Source organism: Eleginops maclovinus, chromosome 8 (assembly GCF_036324505.1).
Source record: "Eleginops maclovinus isolate JMC-PN-2008 ecotype Puerto Natales chromosome 8, JC_Emac_rtc_rv5, whole genome shotgun sequence".
Lineage (NCBI taxonomy): Eukaryota > Metazoa > Chordata > Actinopteri > Perciformes > Eleginopidae > Eleginops > Eleginops maclovinus.
In genome coordinates, this window is record NC_086356.1 from 10,176,359 (window position 1) to 10,195,007 (window position 18,649).

An 18,649-nucleotide genomic window follows, 5' to 3' on the forward strand; every position below is an offset into this window, starting at 1 on the left:
TCTTTAAATGTCGACATACAATACAATACTATTTTCTGGATTTTCTCATATTTCCAACATATTATATACTATGACTTTTCAAAATATATTATGGACTTACTATACTATGATTTTCTTTGGCTATATTTTGGGCCAATGCTGCCATCTAGTGGTTATATCCCTCCTTTTTAGTTTGTACTGCTCTTCTGCTTCACCTAACACTTGGTAAATCAGATTTGACTCTTTAATTTGTGGCTTTGCATTGCGGCTGAACAGCCTCTGTCCTTGTTGGCAAAGGTTTAACTAACAACATCTGTCCTAAAGCTGTAAATCCTCTGTTTCACAGTTAGGATCTGGTGTTGTCCCCGTGGTCCTCGAGTGTGGCATGGATATGTGCACATTTAAGTGTCAAATCAATGAAAAATTGTGAAATTGCTCCTTATTTTAGATGAGATTCAATTGGCTATCTTTGACTAAAAACTTCACAAAAAAATGTCAGTGTTTGAAAAAGAAAAGGTGGTATTCATATTCTGATTTATACAAATCTTTGGAGGGATCTGGGCTCGGTGTACTGTAGTTGTTTGCATGCAAGGAAAAGAAAAACTACTTTCCATTTTATGCTGAAATGCAATACAATTTTAAAAATAAGATGTTGCGGAATAACTTTACTTAGTACAATATCATATCACATCATTTTTACACCAAAAAAAACCCAGACAAACGACAGTACAGTATCTTGAAAGTGTTTATGTGGGCAACAAAGCAGTTCTCAAACAAGCATTTTTTTCATTTCTCTACAAAACTGTTAGTGATGAAAAGACCAACAGAAGAGTCATTTCTGTCTTTCCCTTTCAAAATATTTCAGTCAAGGCCTATGATATTTGAGGGTCTTCAGGGTCTAGCAAATCTCCGTCAGCTGTAAATCATGTAAAACACAGGTGGGAGAAAGCTTCAGTCAGCCGTAACCAGCGTTGGGTTTGTTAATAATCGCAACAAAGATGATTTCTAAGTGCATATGGCGTACAGTACTAAGGCAAAGGAGTGTGATGTGAGTTCACAGGTCTGTAGGAGACATGTCCAAAGAAATGCATTTGAAATCTATTCTGTACCTACAAAAAAACACTGAAAGTGATGGGAGTATCACAAATACAAAGTCAGAAAGCAGACATTCTTGGTAAATGTAAATAAATTAAATAAGGAAGTACAAGCAAGGCTGGTGAAATTGGCATGTGACTAAAAGTCAGTAATTCTCACCTAAAGTACTGCAGAACCAGGAGACGCTGTCTGATTACAGGCGTGTGACAGCAGACCACTTCCTTTATCCAACTCATGTTGTATGCTTTTCAAGTAAGGATTTGCTAAACAAAAGACCAACGTGTAAGATTAAAAAAAGATGAGAAATTGTAAGTACTTAACATTTTACCAACTAACTATCCTCTTTGTCAAACAGACAAACATATTGATCTGACTGTGTTTTTACTACAGTAAACTCTCCTATGAATAATAACAGGAATATAAACTAAGTCAGGTGCAACACAAAATAAGGCCATCAAAAATACAGCTATCAAACCTCTTCAGTAAAGTACAGTATCTTAGAAAATATGGCATGGTAATACAATGCTGTAAAATACACTTGTTATATATTTTGTGCTAATAGGAAGAGAGCCATACAAACAGCATCATGCTTTTTTCTTGAGAGAGAAAATGAGACCAAAATATCAATTCTTTGTCATTTCTGAGCTGGTGTTAAGCAAAGTCACATGCATTGTTAAGAGGGCACAAATAATTTAGTTTGCATCAGGAACACGTTGACAACCATGACACCTTTAGACACGTAAAATAATACTAACACTGTTGTATCATAAAATAGATACGAGCAACAGCAGCGCCAACTGTCTTTTTTCCTCTAAGCGCACCTTGTAACAGGAAATCACGTGTGATTTAACGTTACTGCACACACTGAGACTTTAGATTTGGCTGGAACCACTCGGTTCACTCATTCATTTGAATGATGCAAAGTATCTGTGTGCTGGGCTTTCCCAAAAACTCTTTGTCTGTCGGACTTACATTAGCAAAGGCAATGAACCCGACTGTAAACCTCCTCCTCATTAAGAATACTCAGGTTTATTCAGAGGCACCATGTGTTGCCTTGCTTGTAATTAGCATAAGCACCGTGTGAATTCAGACGGGAGGAAATGTGCTGACAGCAGCAGTTCATGCTTATGGGAAACCAGACCCATAAGAGGAGGGGAGGAGGGGGGGAGGGGGGGAGGGGGGGGGTGTCTTAGCAGGCCTCCTTGGCTTGGCATGGCATCTTGCACATCATCAGGATCTGTTTCAAGGCTTTCTGGACATCCTCGTCCATCTGACCCTGAAGACACACAGCAGCGGTTCAGTTAACAAACAGTGCAGTATCCCAAATACTAAATTATTTCTAGGGCTCTGTTGAATACTGCAAAGTTGTGTTTTTGCATGTCTACTCATAATATTTATAATCAAGCCTACTAATTAGATGTCAGTAGTAGTTGGGATGATTGGTCGAGCAAGCTCACTAGAAAATCAAAGGTTCAGGCGGGTGGGACAATGTTGTATTCTGATTATTATTATTAGTATTATTTATATAGTTTTCTTTGTTTAGGATGTCCAGGTGAAACCCTAACTTTAAACAAACTAAGAGACGGATTTACCTGGACAGCATAGAGGAGGTGCATCCTGTAGACGGACACTATCTCCTGGTGCTGCTTCTTTGACTCCTACAAAAATAAAATGAGGTAAATACAAATGTTCTCCCATTCACATTTGAGTATTGTTGATAAAACAGGAGGTTTGGGGTTCCTCTAAAACAGTGTGGATCAGATCTTACAGTGAGCTGGTACTGTAGTTGTTTGATTTGCTGCTGCATGGTCTCCAGCTGCTGGTTTATCTGCTGCTGTTGCTGCTGCCTCTTGGCTGGAGAGCCGGAGCTGTAGGAGAGCTGTGATAGGCTGTTCAAGGCGTCCTTCAGCTTCCCCACCTCCCGGGATAGGTCATCTATCTGAGAGGGGGAAAAAATTCATTCTTCTGGAATCTTTATAAAACAGTCTCAATTCATTACTTATGTCTATGTGAGCTATATAACCAGAAGGAGTATTTGTGTATGAGTATTCACATTATTTTATAAAAGATTGCTGCATATTCCATATTTTTAAACAGATATTGTTAAAAACAACACAAAACAAAGCCCTGATTAAACAGTGTCAAGTTCAAGTTGACTCGATACCATAAAACCTGACCAGTTGCAGAATCCCATTTCTAAAGTACTGTTGGTCAGACTCAGTGCTGCTCAAGAGCTGGGGCATTCCCGTATTGCCTCTCGGATTATTACTCACCCTCTTGTTCTTCTCTCTCTCTGAGGCGACATGGTTCTCCACCAGCTGTTTGAGCTGACACACTGCATCCTGGGACTCAGCCAGCCTGCTGGTCAGCATCTGGTTCTCCTTCTCCCTCGACATCAGCAGCTCCTGCAGGGCCTCCAGCTCTGCACGGTTGTCCCGGGCCTGATGGGTAGATCGAGTTCAGTTAGTCTTAAAAACAACATCGTATGGAAAGGCAATAAACAGTCAACGTTGTTTTGTATCTAATATCTTTCTTCTCACCTTCTGCCATGCATCAGCAGCCTCCAGAGCCATCTCGTCCTGCTTCCTGAGGGCCCCCTGGAGGAGCTGCGTCAGGTGCTTCACCTCGCCCTCAAGCTGCTCTCGCCTGTTCTCCTGCTCCATGCGGGAAGCTGAATCCTCTTGGGTGCCATCTTTTGCTGCCGACAACCTTTTCATTAAAAGACAGACAAAAGAACCATGTTGTGAAACTAATACTGGAGTAGAAGAACATTTTGAAGCTGCTTGGTAGTTCAGTCAGTGACTGTTAGACTTCATGCAGGTTCAACTTTATCAGCCTATCGAGACATTTGAAAGCCTTGTTGCCACCAAAAGCTGGAAGGTTAACAAGTTATCAGGGCACATTCAGGGGGCTAACAAGGGCTAGTGTAAGACAAATTAGAATATTTATGAGAACTAGCAGGTGTTACAGAAGCCTTCAGACTATATTTAGATATTAAGAGTAAAAAAAACATCATTGGTAAGTACGCCAAAAAAACACATCAGTTATGAAGACGTATTACTTTTTAATAGAATAGCATGAAATGTAAATACTTTAGTAAAAGTCGACATGTTTTACATTCCTGCACTGCTTTTGTAGCTAATTGCTTATAGACCATAAAATGAGGCCCTGACCCTCTTCAGCATCCAGCTGATGTCACTACTAAGAGCAGGACAAGCCGCACCTGCGACTTACATGTGACAACATACTTTTCCTCACCTTTTCTGAAGATCCTCCACCTGCAAGATTTTCTGTTGCAGCTGCTCTTTCAGGGTGTCTGACTGGCTTTCCAACACTTTGATGGCATTTCCCAGAGATGACATCACCTGTGTGTGGTCGGCGAGGTCCACAGAGCTCTGAGCCTGAGCCTCGGCCTCCTGCCTCAGCAGAGAAATCTCATCTCGAGCGGCTAAGTGCTTCTTCTCAGTCTCAGTTAGCAACGTCTGTAGCTCCTCCACCTTGCTGATCAGCACCTGGACCTGCTGCTGTTCTGAGGAGGGAGCTGAGGCCGCACTGCCCTCCGCCAGCTGTTTCTGTGCAGCACCTAGCTGACTCTTGGTGTCGCTGTAGGAGTGTGAGAGCTCCAGCAGGCGGCGCTGCAACCCGGCATTCACCTCGTTCAGCTCAGCCTTCATCTCTTCAAAGTCTTTAGCTGCAGCTTCAACTGGCACCGTGCCCCTCAGAGCCTCCTAACAGCCACAGAGGAGAGGGGATCAATTAAAGGGAAAAAGCTGTCCTTTAAGCCAAGAAGTAACTGATGTACAATAAGTGGGATAAAAGTTCAAGTTGAAGCCGTTTCGTCTGTGCTCTTCATACCTTTAGAGAGTACTCCACAAACTGAGTTTAGATTTCAATGCAGCAGAAACACAGACATTGTGTTATGTAGCCTCAGCCAGCTCTTGATCTCTGGTTCGCCCATTTCTTTCTCACCTCCAGATTAGTTTCATTTTAAAACTTGGTCATTTTGTGCTACAACCAGCTAAGTGCCAACTCAACTCGACAGATTTGAGCAGCCACTAAAGACTGGATGCTACCTTTCTGAAGTGGAACATCCCGAGACTGTAAACTGACTTTGATGTGTGAAATTGGTGGAATTCCCCTTTCAGTCATACTGATGTTTAGAGAGGAAAAAAAGGCCCATATTCACCTGAAGGATCCTTATCTCCTCTTGTGCCTCCTTGTGCAGCTCCTCAATCCGTGCAGTCTGCTCCCCTTTCTCCTTTAAACTCCTCAGCGCCTCCTCCAGCTGTCTGCTTCGTTGAGCTGCTAATTCCAGCTCGGACCCTGATTGGACGAGCAGGGCCCTCAGCTGCTTTACTTCCTGTTCAAGTGTGGATGATGTATCCGTCTCACCTCCTTCCTTCCCATCTGCACCCTCAGCTCCTCCACCTCCTCTACAGCTTGGTGGTATCTCTCCTGAGTGTCCGTCAGCTTCGCCTGAAGCTCCGCGAGACTCTCCATCAACTCTTCCGCTCTTCCTTTCTCCCTGCAGGGTTCATCCTCCTCTCCTTCTCGCTCAGGCTTCAGCTGGGCATGAAGCGAGAAGTTTTCCTTCCTGGTTTCTAGCAGTTTTACTTGAACGCTTTCTAGCGCCTGCCTCAACAGCTGGATCTCTTCTTTACTGCCTCCTCCATTCTCCTCTTCTTCCCTTTCCACATGTGGCGCAGACTCAAACTCGTCCTGGGTGGAGTGGAAGGAGGAGTTAGAGGCCATGCTGTTTGGACGACTGGTGTCCTCGCTTCCTTGGAGGGACGGATGTTTCTGCAAGGTGAGGAATTGAAAACTGTGACTCAAATTTGCCGGCTAACTTTTCAAAGAAAAGCAGCAATATTTCACAGATGGATTATTTTGTTGGTAAAAGAACTCTAATTATTAACAACTGTCCAAACAGTTAACTCATTTTCTGTCTATAAACTCTTTGTAGACCTTTTTTGAGCTGCAACGTTCAATCAAGCAAAGACTGGATAACTAGTAGAGTGTGTTTAAGTTGTGAACTGGCAGTTGAATAATATAAGCCATCTAAATAAATTCATTTGGGGTGTGGGAATTATTTATATTTGTTTAGTGTCTGATAATAAATTGGCAATTAATCAGAATGGTTTAGAGTAAAGTGTGTACTTAAATCTCACTTAGTTTGGAGGACATCCAGTGGGTTGACTAACTCAGACTATTTCAGCCTAATATAATTTTTTTAATTGAGTTGTTATTTCTGTATAAAAACTTCAAAAATAATGTATTTTTTTGCTATAATTCAGGTTCTTAGCTTCTCACATAAGGACTGCATCTGCTCCTTAGCTTATAAACACAGTATGTTTCCCCTAACTTGTGTGTTCATCCATCGGTTTATGGTTAACTCACGTGTGGTAATGAATGGGTTACACACCTTGAGTTTGCTTGCAAGTTGCTGTTTCTCCAAGGTTAGAGCAGCAATCTTTGCTTGCAGAGCAGAAACCAGCGCTGCAGATGCTGTAAAACTTTGCTCGACCTGTCAACACGTTCACATGCAGAGGCACACACAGACAGAAAAGCAACGTTAAGGACCACTAGCTACCTTCTGAAAAACAAAAACGAGTTGTGACACGTATAAAGCTTAGGTTAGACCTCCTTCAAGAATGCCCAAGGTGAAAAGGTTCTGCAGTATACAGCTCTTTTGTCAAAGTATTGTATTACACTGACAAAGGAAGTGTTGATTTAAGATTTCTAACAAAGACTTTTAGATGTAAAAAATGTTTGTGCAGGAGCCTTGGCACTCCGGTGCACTCTCGTTAACAGCTCCATTGCCTTTTAGTTTGAGTAAACTTGTGATTCATAGAAAAAAAAGCAAAACATGAATCAAAACAACCTTGTAACAGACCCTTTATCTAGCCCAAAAGTGTTGGCATTTTCTTCAACCAAATTGGAGGGAATGTCTGTTTGATTGGGTAAAACATTAAGATACAATATGTTAGTACACCAATAATAGTACTCAATGCATGTGCTGTCCTCTGCAAAGTGATTATTGCTCTGCTTCTCACACCATAACTCTGACGTCATTACTTAGACCGTGAAAAATCTCCACATCTGTTTTTAGATGGGCTCACCTGTGATAAACTACAGTCACTGAAGAGTTGATGAGTCATTATTCACCTTTGTGTCCGGTTCGGGGCCAGTCACCGTGTGCTCCACCGACTGCTTGAGGTCTTCGATCGTCTCCAGCAACATGTTTCTCTCCTCATGGAGCTTCTCAACCTCCGCTCTCAGAGTCGTACCCCTGACCTCATCCTCCTTTGAAATGAGACAGAGTAGGAGTGAAGGTAAAGAGGAGTGGGAGGGGAGAAAAGCAAAGGTGAAAGGAGGAGGAAAAGGAAAAATTAGCGAAGGTAAGAATTCAGCTAATTGGCACTGCAGATGCTACTGTATCGTAAATCACAAGTTAATTATTATAGTGGAGCTAATTATGTAGGAAAATGTCTCCCTCTGGAGTTGAAATCTAACAATGTGGCAGCTTTGATTCGTCTTTCCTGAGACATATTAGCATGCGTGCGCACCAAATCTACACACCTTTATTGAAAATCACAATGAAATTGCTCGTGCAGTTTTCATCAAGGATGACATTTATATAAGATTTGATAATGATTTATTTATTTGAGGGAAGGTTAACCTCATATACAGCTCCGGAAAAAATAATTAAGAGACCATTTCAAATGTTTCTTAAATCTCAATGTGTACATGTATGGCAGCCATTCCAGTGTCTGTTGAATTCAACACAGATAAATGTTGTCAGTAGTTTATATGTAGTAGTTTAGTATTTAGTATTCAGCTTAGTTTTATTAGCTTTCTTATTACTGTACTGCCATTTGCACTATACGTATTGTTGTATATTGTATATACCTACGTAGTTACTGTAACTATTTCACTATTTCATATTTGCAAAGCTGCTCTTATTGTTGATACATTTAGTTTATATTTAGTTATACTTAGTTTATACTTAGTTATTTTAGTTTATATTTAGTAATATTTGATGTATATTTAGTAGTTTAGTTATATTGAGTGTATATTTCTCCTTCCTTCTTTGTATTGAACTGTTGCACCTCAATTTCCCTCGGGATAAATAAAGCTTCTTGAATCTTGAATCTAGAATACAATAAAAAATAAAAAATAGTTTAACTCAGAGTTACCTTTAAATAGTAGAACCAGAAAAACTGATAATGCTGCAGTGGTCTCTTCATTTTTTCCGGAGCTGTATGTACTTATATATTTATCTCGGTTTTCTGATTCTGTTGTCTAAGTGTGTTTTAATATTCAACCACTTAACAAATATATCATACCTTATGACTTTAAACCGCTTGGTAAGTTTTTGGAATTAATACATAACGTTATTAATTATTTCTCCTGCTGGTTCTTTTCTCCCTATTCTCTCTGAATACATTCCATTTCAAAAGAATAAAAAACAATTGTATTTTTATTTAAATGTATTAAAAAATAAAAAGCCTCCTCATCCTTCTGCCATTTTTCTTATTGAAGTTGTTGTATTTGTCATGTTTCATAAGCCTTTTCATTACCTTGTAGTTGAATCTTTTGGGAGTGTCACTTTTGTTGGATACTGGTGTCCCACTGGAGGTAAGGACAGAGGGAGAAGAGGGCCCAGAGCTCTGACGAAGGAAGATGCTTTTTTAGATGTTTTGTTGAGAGAAGGCCCACATTTCTGAACACTTTTCAAAACTATTAAAATATGTTGTGTTTCTTTCAACAACAACATTATTAATCCTAACCACTGGAAAGCAAAAGGCATGTTAGTGCATACATTGAATAAAGAAAATCATGAGTGAAATAACTTGATGTAATTTGGCAAACCTTAAACTAATGAGGGAGTGACTGATAAAGAAAACTAAAATATAGCAGGTAATAATCAAACACACCGGGTAAATACAGGTCTGACTACTCATTGGATAAATGTCCTGCAGACATGCATTATTATTGAGTGCCACAATGATACAAGCAGATACAAAGAGACATGCATTTACCTGCAGTGGGCTAATAGGAGGTGGAGGTGCTTTTCTTTTTTTGGGAGTTGTGATCCGTTCATCACTTAGTTTAGCTACTTGATCATGCTGAGGAGCCAGTGAAGAGAGAAGAGAAGAAGGGTAACAGAGACAGAAAGAAACGAGGGGTTCAGTGCTGTTAGTAAGAGGAGGGACATAAATGAGAGCTGATGTAAGACTTAAGATTTGTTTTCCCAAATAGCAACTAAAATATTGTTTTCAGGCTGAGAAAGTTTCTAAACTACAATCAACAAGTTGTATCTACACAACAGAAATCAAACAATTTGGCTTGTTCCTATTTTTAAGATTTTCCTCACTATGAATCAAAGGGAAACAAATGTTTAGACTCATCCACTATTAATAATAATTGATTGGTTCATGTGTTTTAGTAACTTTGATGCCTGTTTGTGAAGACTTAAGAAGGAAAGTATTGAAAAGTAAGACTAGTGCGTTACCTGAGGACTTCTAGGAGACTTTGCGTCTGTCAAAGGAGAAAAGGGAAAACACACACAAATGTTTAAATGATGTCTTTCTCTTTAGATATTTTACATATTTCTAAAACATGTTGCAATCATAGAGAAAAGCTAACACCAAACAGCAAAAGAAAACAATACTAGTGGGATAACTCCAGGTGGCAGTGTTGACTTAGTGTAGAAACCAGAGCGGTACAAATCTCAACCACTCTATATCTGAGTGCATTAGTGTGTCATGTTCAGAAGACAGAGATCTACTGACAGTAACATTATGGTGACTCATGCCCTCTTTAGGCAAACAGCTGGTCCTGCCCTGACCATTCAGCTGTAATGTTAGGTTAGGGTTGAGTCTGATGCTGAAGCTGAAGCTCAGAGTATGGCTTCAACTTTCTATTATTTTCTATATCAAGTAAGTTGCCTATTTGCTAAATCAATTGATAAATGTTTTGGTCAATTAAATGTAAAAGAAATAGTAAAACATCTCAATGCACCTTTAAGGTGATTTTTGTCAAGAACTGAGTCATATTGACTGTAATATGATTTTATTTTTAAACAGAAATAAGAAGGAATTCTCCAGATTTAAGAGGCAAAAGTCTGCAATTTTTAATGTAAAAAAAAAAGCGAAAATAACTTAAAGTAACGAATCGTTGCAGTTTAGCTCAGTCAGTCGCCAAGAAAATAATAAGTTAATGCATAATTTCGCCGTATGCTGCTTCAATGCTCAAACATTGTGTGTGTGACTTTGCATAACATTTACCTAAGGCCTGATGGCTGTTCTGGGCGCCAGTGAGGACGCTTTTGATCTCAGAGTTGCCCGACAGCTTGGCGTAGTGTAAGACATCGTGGCCTTGTGAATCCACAGCCTTCAGATCTGCTCGTCTCTGGATCAGGACTTCAACAACAGACAGAGCGCCCGACTCTGTGGCCAGCATCAGGGCTGTCCTGCAACACAGAATGTAACAAATATTGATCACCAGGGCAACATCTGCAAGTGTCTGTAATAAGTCACCTCTATTGACTGGGTTTGTACCTGCCGCTGTTGTCAATGGAGTTGATTTCAGCCCCGCAGTCCAGCAGAGTGCTGCACACCTCAGCATGAGCGTGTTTAGCTGACAACAGCAAAGGAGTGAGCCCGTCCTTTACAACAAACAAACATATAAATATAAACATTAGTAATGATTGCAATCATATTAAGGAGGGATCAAAAACCTAACATCTCCATAAGTTATCTGGAGTGACATCAGGACGTGGGCCTGGACACTAAGTAAGGTAAGTGTATGTGTGGTGAGAGAAATCTCAGATCCATGTGAAAGAGGACTGGATGTTTCCTGACGGAATTTCCCAGCAGATAAACAGAAAAGCCATTTTTTTCCATATTCTGAAGAGGCGTAGATTTGGGGGAAAAACCCTGAAGATTATATATTTACAGTTCCAAATGAATGGGCTGACTCAGCGGAGTGTATTGCCCCAAATTGACCAACTGAGGCAGTATTTTATGTAACGTAATCCCACATTTTTCATCAGGATTGACAGATCCTAACCCCAAGCATGACATTTAACTTAACCTTAAACCTCTATGACCTAAATCTAACTCAAACATGTGATTGGCTGGGCTTTTGGGGGGCGGTGTACAGCATGGAAGGATCTGCTGTCTAGAAGGCTCAGGTTAAGGGCAGAAAAACCTCATCTCCACTAACTGTTAGACGACAGGTAAGGTACTCTATATCAAACTGTGTAGACTTTTACACTGGTCATTTATATTGCATGCAAGTTAACCAAAGGGGAACAAATCCAGTCATGTTCAACTGGGGGGGGGGGGGGGGGGCATAGGAATGTCGGGAAAACATAAAGTGTGTCAGCACAGCTCTGTGTTTTATATTACAAGGCTGCTGCTTCCACGCACCACAGAGAAGCAAACTATGTTGTGGGTTCCTCTGAGCTCTGCTAAAGACTTTAACAGCTCTGTGTCTGCTCGGCTCAGTCTGTGTTTCTTCTCAGGAATCTGAAATACAGACATTTCTATTCTGCTCAGGGTAATAGACTTAGTGTCTGTGTGGATGACCGTGAGAGCACAGGTGTATAAATGTTCATCTACACTATGTATTAGGTTTACTACTTGCTGTATTCTTGTCAGTTTAAAGCCAGACTACCAAGATAGGGCAAAGATTGTAAAGAATTAGAGCAGCAGCCATCCCAGCTAAGTGTCATAATTTATGAGGCCTGACAATCAAAGCCAGCACACAAAAACATGGCCCTGGTAAAAACTTAATACACTCCTAATGGGACAATAACCATCAAACTGCCACCAAAACACACATAAGGAGTGAAAGTTGGCTTTTAAACTATTACTTCTTTTAGGAAATAATAGAACAGTGTTAAACTTCAAAGAGAAGAAAAATCATTATATATTAAACGCTCTGTGGTGATCGCTACTTGATGTAGACCCAGATACTCGACACACAGTACATGCCTGTGTAAGAGCCCTGTAAATAATATTTAATTTAAGTATACGTGATGTACTTTTAGAAAGCGTAATTTTTTCCCCACCTCATACTTGAATGACATGAGAGTGGAAATGAAAGTGGTCATTTAGTTGGATGCTGAATGCGGAGTAGGACGAATGGTACTATAAATCCCAACCTATTCAGCAGACAAATATATTAAAAGCTACGTGTGTTTGTGACCCCCCCCCTTCATGTGTTGGACATGTAAGTGAGCTGTTGAAACAAAGAGTGATACCATTTTTTTTTTTTAAATCATTTTTGAGGCCGGGAGAGGTTAAACTATCTATTATCTATCTAAACTAACTATTTTTTTGGACAGTCAGAATTGCTATTTTTCCTTCGGTCCTATCCTGCCTCACCGTACAAGGTCATCAATCCCAAGTGGAGAATCATTGCTGAAATCATCTGAATACCACTCACTGAATCACTCACTAAACTACTTCCTGGTATGTGGATGGTGTAGAACCTCATCATGCCCGTTTAATTTTCTACCATAATGGCTAGAGAAAATATGCATATTTTCACTTGGTTATGAAGAACTCATAAGCCTATGACTAACATATGACTAACATAGGCTTATGTTTTATTACACTGTCCTGTGTGCTCGCTATATGACATACGCTGCTGAGCTAACTTTTTTTTAGTGCTTTCACTTTGTACTTATAGCTCACATGATACCTGATTACATTTTCAGCAGTTCACAAAGTTTTATTGCCAGACTTCTTTCATTTGTTTACATTGCAATACTTATCCAACACTCAGTTTAGCTAGACAGATAAATCATTCAGACTGTTATGTATTGGCAGATATTATAATATATCGAACCAAACTACTATAGGCGCATATACAGTATATGTTTATGGGTTTTTTAAACATACTCAGTATCATCAGCCTAAACAATTTAAAGCATAGATAGGGCTTTAGTATGTATATAAACAAGCTACATGACTAACCTCTCTAGAGAATGAAGTCTAATCATGTTTATTTAAAATTGTCACATTTGTAGTCCTCAAAGACCCCTTCACCCACTCAAACCGAATAGATGCCAAAGAATTACCGAGACATACATTTCTTTCCAACTGAAAACATAAGGGAGCGTTTACACTAAATACTGTAGTACCACTGTCTGAGCAGAATTCAAGTTTACATTTACTTGATTTTCTATAAACATTCTTTGTCTGACATTGGAGAGACCTGGCAGATGTTCCTGTGTTTCTTTCTATATCTGGCTGTGGGTTTCAAATATAGACCAGGTAAAGATATTAGTTACAGTCATGATGTATGCCTGAGGCTAACAATCTGTCATGTTCTGCTCAGAACAGAAACAGCATATGTTCCAGACCTTTTGGTTATTAGTCTATTTGTACAGCGGACAGCATTGTCGTTAAGCTGCAAAAACATGTTTAACAATCGCAAGATTGATTAACAAGAAATATTCCAAATGTCACAGAAACAAAATGTGGTTGGGCCAGCTCCAACTATATCAGCTTTCAGAAACACAATTATTTAGTTAAAATCCTCACAGCCAGTGGTTTAGAGAGGTAGCATGAACCAGTCTCAAAAGCCACAACATACAACTAGTCAAAGGCTTGGACAAGAACGAGGGGCCAATTCATCTTAATTAGAATTACACAAAACATCTTTACATGTAGGCCTTTCCTAGAGACCACTGTGTGTATGAGAGTGTGTGTTGATCTCCAACAGGCCAGCTGTGGCATGATGATAAAAAGGGAAATAAATAGGAAACACATTCTCTTCCCTTCTTCTCCATTTCTATTCTCTCACTCTTCTCTTTTTCTATTACACACAAAATATCATGCTCACGCACTGCAGTTGGGTTAAAACCACAGGCATGGTGCGTCACTGCAATGGAGACCACATGTCTGTGGCTTGAGAGCAAAGTTCCCACAGTACCCTGACCCCCCTACCTCACACACATTCACACATAAATGCACAGGCACCCACACACCATGTGAAATATTATTCCATTTATGAGGACAAATGAGAGGAAATGTCTGTTAAAGAGGATCGTTCATACTGCAGATTTACTGTCATTTAAACAAATATCGTTCTACCTCTGCTCTTTAGAAATCAAATCAAGGGAAATAATAGAAAGGAATAATAGTTAAATGACAGAACATAATTGCAGAAAGCATCATGTTGCAAAGACAGGACCAATTGTCTGGTAAATTCCAGAATCATACAACTCTCTTAGAGATATCCCTCTCTGGAAATAACAAATTAGAAAGGGGTAAGAATGAAACTGAATGCATCATTTCAGTGGTTTTTATCCTGTTTCAGGCCCCCTTACTATCCTGCCAGGAAAATGAGTCTGGGAAAGAAAGAAAGGGGGAGTAAAAACACATACCGCATCTTTTAGGCTGATGGGACTTTTGAGTTCACACAGCAGTTGGACGGTCTGGATGTTCCCGCTGGCAGCTGAGGATTAAAAAAAACAATTAGAAAGTCAGCCATGAAAAGATGAATAAAGAGGTCCAGAGATAGTAGTTAGCCGTAGGATTTAATTTAGATATGCATCTGCTTCATCCCCCGCTCTGATTTCAAAAAAGACCAAATTACTTTAAACAAAGATGGCTTGCACATGACCGGTCTACCTTCCTTCTCCTTTAAAACATAGAAAGACCTCAGGCTTAAAAAAGGAATGATGAGGTCTGCAAGTGTGCTGAGAGTTTGGATTGAATGAATAGCTAAGTATTGTGGGAACTTTGGACAACAAACTGGGATGATGTTACGCTTAATAACCTAATTCGAAATATTGTAGAGGACTTAATCCAAATAAAATCTGAGCTCAAACCTAATCTCTCAAGATATTTTCCCACGTTCTTGTCTAAGCAGGCTAATCCTCAATAAAACCAGTTCTGTTTATTAACTCTCAGGACACAGAGACACTTACCAGCGTGATGAAGAGCAGCCTTTCCTGAAGTGTCCACTGCATCGATAGGACACTTACTCTGGAGGGAAACAGAAACACATTAGACATGAGAACAAATGAATCACTTATTATTAAGAATTGTAAAACCCTACGCGAGTGACTGCTGATTACCTTTGGTCTCCCCTCTCCATCAACCTGCCGTGTCTGTATGATAATTTGATTCTTTTTTTTCCATTTGTCTTGACATTTTAAACTTTTCAGAGACTCTCAAATCTATCCAAAAAGTTCCCCCTCACAAATATTTGAGCTGTTTCAAATGTTAGGATTTCTTTTGTGTGGCAAACAAACAGCTACCAGTTTGCAACTTCATGTGCTGTTATGTTAGATTGCAGCCATTTGGGCCACAGGGGCAGAAAGGGGTTTGGAGCTTTAAAATTGTTGATGTGTGTACCAGCAGATGCTGCAGACTATCATGGGATAGTTAGGTCAGCAGATTACAGTAGGAAGAGTGTGTGAAAGTGTGTGTGTCTACTTCTGCTGCAGTCTGCTGTTCTACGCAGATGTACACACACAATCAGCAGAGTGAAGGAAAGATCCAGTGAAACTGTCTGCTGTCAGACATCTTAACACAGCGGTGTGACTCTTCGGAGTGAACTGTAGGTTCCAACAGTTCACACATTCCTTAGTGGATACACAAAGTAATGTGTCCAAGGAAAGTCCTGCTGAGTGGCCTGAAAACATTCTCAGTTGCATAGTTCTCACTTTTTGTTGAACAGCACATTGAAAACATTCGTACCTAAAATATGTACAGCCATTGTATGTAATGAAATACTATGTATCTTATAACTGAGGGTCCATAGTGTCTGTAAATGGCTTGATAAGTTGAAAATCACAATTTGGTACTTTTAAAAGTACCCTTAATTCCATCCACCTTACCTGAATGAGCTTTTTGCAGCACTCGATGTGATTGTTTTTGGCAGCAAGGTGCAATGGATTCAAACCTGAACATAAATAAAGACAGGGCTTAGTTCATTTCTTAATTACACTCAAATATATTTTTCCAAATTGAATAAAATGAAAGGTAGGAGAAGACCACACAAATACATCTTGGAAGTAGGACTTTAAAGTATATGGAATCTGTCAACATTACTTTTTGATAAATGATGGTAGCATGCTGAAATTCTAAACCATCCTCATGTTTTATCTTACGGAATAAATTGTAGTACATACCTGCAGCATCAGTGATTGACAGGTCCGCTCCATGAGCCAGGATGACAGACAGGCAGTCTGTGTGTCCGCGTGCAGCTGCCACATGAAGACTGTACACACATCCAAAACAAAGTATTTGTCAGGATTTATAAAATCACAACAGCAAAGACGTTTGCATAAGAGTCATTTACATATTTCCTATTTTTAGATTAAGAGTGAAGATTTGAAAAGACGTGAAAACAACTACTTTGCTAAATAGTTTGTCTACATGCTCATAGAGCACCTGCCCTGTCAGTAAAACCACAACTTTTTATTCTTACACATGATTGTCTGTCTGTGCGTGTGTGTGCAGTAGAAAATCAATACGACCCGTTTTCCAGCTCAGCGAGCAGAATGCACACCAAAAAAAGGAAAAATCACTAAACATGCCCGGCATTCCCTTGGCGTGTGCAGTGGTTCCACACTCACACACTCAACACACTCACACAACTATGCCCACATGCCTTTCAACCAGGTTTTATCACCATAGAGATACTGTAGAGTCCTCCTTTGTGCATCCTGAAAAGATTGAAGCATTGAGATCCCAAACCACCACATTCATCATAATTTACAAAGCCTGCGAGATCAGATTTGTATGCGTGTTTCTGTGTTTGACACACATACAGAGAAAAAGGTGAAGGATGTGAGCTATTGATGAACGAAAAACTGCTGCATGTTGGTCTCAGCGTGAGAGAATCTACACATTTCTTTCTCCTTGCATTTTTCCTGGGTTCTGATGTTCCTGGCTCTGCGTGAGCTGCTAAACGTATTGAGGTCAGTGGGTGTTGTGTTTCAGGAAAAAGAAAGGAGGTCAAATATTAACACTGAACCTCTGTGTTATCAACAATCTCAACTGGTGAGGCAACAAGCTTCACCCCCTCTGCAGAAGTGAAGCCGATTTCACAACACTGATAGTCAGTGAGGTTGAGTGAATGTTGGAAAATGTCAACCTTTCAGGGACAAAAAAAAGAAGCTATATTTTTAGATTGGTCATTCATTTTTAACATGGTGCTGTGGAGCGTGAAAGTGGTTGCATAAGCCCAAAAATCCTAGAACTGAAAGGAAAACACAAAAATGACAAGGTCTGGATAAGGTTTCCTTTAGGTTGAATTACCCATTTATATTTTACCACAACTATCCTTTTGTTATTAAAGTGCAAGCTAAGACACAGGTAGGATCTAAAAGCTGCACTCTATTTTACTTTAAAGCCTGCAAACTTTTCCTACTCTGGTTTTTGGTTAGCAGCCTTGGTTGAGTAGCTGAATCAAAATGTTTTTCTTTTTTGATTGAAGCTGCTTCCCCTACCACCTACCATTCATATCCTACAGAAGCCGTTGCAGACTTTATACTTATTTTTTATTTAATTGATTGCTAAATACGTTCACATCCACGTCACTTTTATCCTTTTGTAAATAATATTAAGAATGCTTACGCTGATTTCCCCTCGTTGTCCAGCTTCACAGCGCTGGCACCTTTCTTGGCAAGAAGTGGGGCCACCTTCTCCGCCTCGCCATGCTCCACCGCCGCAAGCAGGCGCTCATCATTTTTGTTCCACTCATTGGCCTAAGGAAAAAAAAAAAGAGAAAGACATGATTATCACCGCCATCATCAGCAGACCTAAGATATCAATATTGTTGTGCATGGTTAGAACTGAACAAGTCAAAGAAAGGTAATGCCATTCATTTACTTATCTATAATAATAATAATAATAATGTATAAAGTCCCAACGATAATGTGCATCATTAGACATTTACAGGCGTTAAGAGATTAGCAAATCTGTGCAGGCAAAATGGGTGTGATGACCTTAATGTGAGCATGATTTTTTGGCGTTGCTATGGCCCACACAAACATGTGTCTACACTTGTGAGAGCGCACACACAAACACAGCTAATTTAAACACATGCACAAACCACATGGCCCCACATTTGTACAACTGACAGGCTGATCAGATAGAGATAAGTCAGCTACTGGAAAGCTTCAACCATGAAAGAATGATCTCATACAGAGACTGCCTCGGTAAGCCTTAAGAGCTTCTACATGTAGCAAAACAACTAAACTCGCATTACAAAAACACAATCTGACAATGGCCTCACAAACTATAATCAACAATAGTTGCAACTGTCAAAGTAGGCAAGAAGTAGCCACTTATTTGAAGGTGAACATACCTTAAAGACATGTGAGAAAAAATGGTTTTAAAGTAAGTGTTGTTAAAGCAGCATACTGTAAATGAATTAGTGTCCTTAGCGCGATAGCAGAGTAGGGGGAGAACTAAATCTGTGCACCTCAAACATGTTGGCAGCCCAAGTTCATTAGTGAGCTCTTTCTGCAACCATCTGTGCATATCAGGAAGCAGCACAGTATTAAATCTGACCCGATAGCCTAGTGACCTTCACGTGA

At 39.8% G+C, this 18,649-nt stretch overlaps 1 protein-coding gene across 1 annotated transcript in view; it reads right to left on the reverse strand.

The window, feature by feature from the left end:
• Positions 1-706: 706 nt before the first annotated feature.
• Positions 707-18,649, reverse strand: part of rai14 (retinoic acid induced 14) — a 33,654-nt gene continuing 15,711 nt past the window's right edge. The window contains 20 exon segments of the mRNA XM_063889957.1: positions 707-2,350; positions 2,667-2,732; positions 2,843-3,013; positions 3,348-3,515; positions 3,615-3,783; positions 4,333-4,802; positions 5,261-5,466; positions 5,469-5,874; positions 6,497-6,598; positions 7,240-7,377; positions 8,655-8,744; positions 9,117-9,203; positions 9,590-9,615; positions 10,365-10,549; positions 10,638-10,744; positions 14,480-14,550; positions 15,026-15,083; positions 15,941-16,005; positions 16,235-16,323; positions 17,685-17,815. Of these exon segments, the coding sequence (XP_063746027.1) occupies positions 2,264-2,350; positions 2,667-2,732; positions 2,843-3,013; positions 3,348-3,515; positions 3,615-3,783; positions 4,333-4,802; positions 5,261-5,466; positions 5,469-5,874; positions 6,497-6,598; positions 7,240-7,377; positions 8,655-8,744; positions 9,117-9,203; positions 9,590-9,615; positions 10,365-10,549; positions 10,638-10,744; positions 14,480-14,550; positions 15,026-15,083; positions 15,941-16,005; positions 16,235-16,323; positions 17,685-17,815 (2,892 nt within the window). The 3' untranslated portion in view covers positions 707-2,263.